Source organism: Octopus bimaculoides, chromosome 5 (assembly GCF_001194135.2).
Source record: "Octopus bimaculoides isolate UCB-OBI-ISO-001 chromosome 5, ASM119413v2, whole genome shotgun sequence".
Lineage (NCBI taxonomy): Eukaryota > Metazoa > Mollusca > Cephalopoda > Octopoda > Octopodidae > Octopus > Octopus bimaculoides.
The window spans coordinates 23,569,061-23,571,560 of record NC_068985.1 but is presented as its reverse complement, the minus strand read 5'-3'; the positions used below and the strand labels follow the sequence as shown (position 1 = coordinate 23,571,560).

Below are 2,500 nucleotides of genomic sequence, written 5' to 3'. Positions count from 1 at the left end.
TATAATTTGCATAATTAAATATAAAGAGCTAAGGAAAATAATGATAAGAAAAATAGCAAATTCATACCATTAGCCTATTTCTGTTACTTCCCTTTTCTCATTTTAATTTCAGCTATTGTATCGTCCCTGGAGCAGAATATTCCCAAATATTACTATAATGCTATGTTGACTGCTTCATTAGTTCTTTCTGATACCAGGTGTAACGAAGAGACATTGTCTAACCGTTGTCTTTGTTATTTTTGTTATTTTTGTTATTCTTGTTGTTGCTGCTGCTGCTGTTGTTGCTGCTGTTGCTACTGCTGCTTCTACTGCTGTTGTTGCTGTACCGGCTGTAATTGAGAAAACTTAAAATCAATTTCATACCAGTTGCGACTAGCTTTCCAGGAACAATTATGGCTACGTTTCAATTTATCTGACCTCTTCAGTATAGTATAGTCTAGCTGAGCCTGTAGATCAGCTAATAGATTTTTGCATACAGTTAAATTGTGATAAATCTAGGACTTCATCGCTTCTGGATGAGGAACCCCTCCCTGCACTCCTTCCTCCGCTGTCTGTCTTTTTTTTTTCAAGCGTTATGTATCTAGGAGAAATTATCTAATTTAAGCCGATAATTAGCGTAATTTGACGAAGAATTAATTGCAATTCTTTGTCTGTAGGAAAAGCATCACGAAGAGGTTTCTTCATTGGCCCGCTATCTGGTCAGTTTTTGTTACAGCCATTGCTCATTTTCGTATATATATATATATATATATATACATTTTCTATATATACATATATATATCTTACTTCTTTATTCCTTTGCAGTTATTTGTTCTGGATGTCATGCTGAATTTCTCACGTCTCACTGATGACGACTTGTATACTCAACTGTGGCGTATAGCTAAAGTGGCTGAAGAAGGAGAGAAAAATGCTGAGCCAGTCGGCATTCTTACTTCACTCCGACGAAATAAATGGGCAAGTGCAAGACAGAAATTAATGGAAGGTTTGTATAATTAACACTTAACATAGTCTTTTGTTCCATTTACTGGTATTTGTTATTGAACTACAGCCATTGTGGGCTACGACATTGCTTTCAGTGGTCTATAAGCGAGCATTATCGACTCCAGCACTTGTTCAAATATGGTTCTTATTTCATCGGTCATCTTGGCACATGATCATTTTGACACAACCGGTAAATTTAAACGTAGGCCGGATACAGATACAGGCACTTACACACACATACACACACACACACACACACACACACACACACATACACGTATACACACGTATATATATATATATATATACATATACCCTCGCACACAAAGAGAGCGATTTTCCGCCTAGCACCTAGTTTCCATTGGTCTAATTCAACTTACAAATTAAGGCTGCAGTTGTTGTTGTTGTTGGCACTCCGTCGCTTACGACGTCGATGGCTCCAGTTGATCCGATCAACGGAACAGTCTGCTCGTGAAATTAACGTGCAAGTGGCTGAGCACTCCACAGACACGTGTACCCTTAACGTAGTTCTCTGGGATATTCAGCGTGACACATTGTGACAAGGCTGACCCTTTGAATTACAGGCACAACAGAAACAGGAAGAGTGAGAGAAAGTTGTGGTGGAAGAGTACACCAGGGTTCGCCACCATCCCCTGCCGGAGCCTCGTGGAGCTTTAGGTGTTTTCGCTCAATAAACACTCACAACGCCCGGTCTGGGAATCGAAACCGCGATCTTATGACCGCGAGTCCGTTGCCCTAACTACTGGGCCATTGCGCCTCCACCAAGGCTGCAGTAGAAGAAACTTAATTGCAATAGGTGCCACATAGTGAAATATCGAACCTAGAATCACATGTTTACGAAGCAACCTTCTTAACCATACAGCCATGCTGCATATTTACCCGTAACCTTTTCAGCTCATGATCATCAGAGCCAATGGTTGGGGTTTTTTTTTGTTTGTTTGTTTTTTCTTCTATGAATTAATGTTGATATTATTTGTCAAAATTGTTCTTCCGTTTGATCAATAAATTCCATATTGATTTTGGTGTTGCTGTTATTAATGTTCTGGTTGATGGTGTTTCTTTGACAGATTCTGCCAATCGAGATTCGCTTGATGCTATCGAAAGGTCCATTTTCATATTGAGCCTTGACAAGAAACCGCCCGTATCTTTCAACCACCAAAACAGCGTGGACGAAACCCGTGAGCAACAAAGAGACGATGTGTCTATGGCCATCCAGATGCTACACGGGATGGGGAGTCAGGTTAACAGTGCCAACCGTTGGTTTGATAAAACAATGCAGGTAACTAAAGAGGCTTTATTGTTTTTATTTTTAAAATCTTATTTAATCTAAAAAAAAAAAAACGTTCTTTTATTCGATACAGTCACTGGGCTAAGACCCAATGACGCCGTACAATGAGACTGAACCCAAAACCACATGGCTGGGAAGCAAGATTCTTTGTACATAAGCACGCCAGATCCCATATACATATATGTATATATATATATATATATATATATA

At 39.2% G+C, this 2,500-nt stretch overlaps 1 protein-coding gene across 1 annotated transcript in view; it reads left to right on the top strand.

Moving 5' to 3' along the window:
- Positions 1-2,500, top strand: part of LOC106867711 (choline O-acetyltransferase) — a gene marked incomplete at its 5' end in the record, with an annotated part of 213,268 nt that overhangs the window by 135,571 nt on the left and 75,197 nt on the right. The window contains 2 exons of the mRNA XM_014912671.2: positions 805-982; positions 2,070-2,281. Coding sequence (XP_014768157.2) covers positions 805-982; positions 2,070-2,281 — 390 coding nt within the window. The remainder of the gene's footprint in view (positions 1-804; positions 983-2,069; positions 2,282-2,500) is intronic.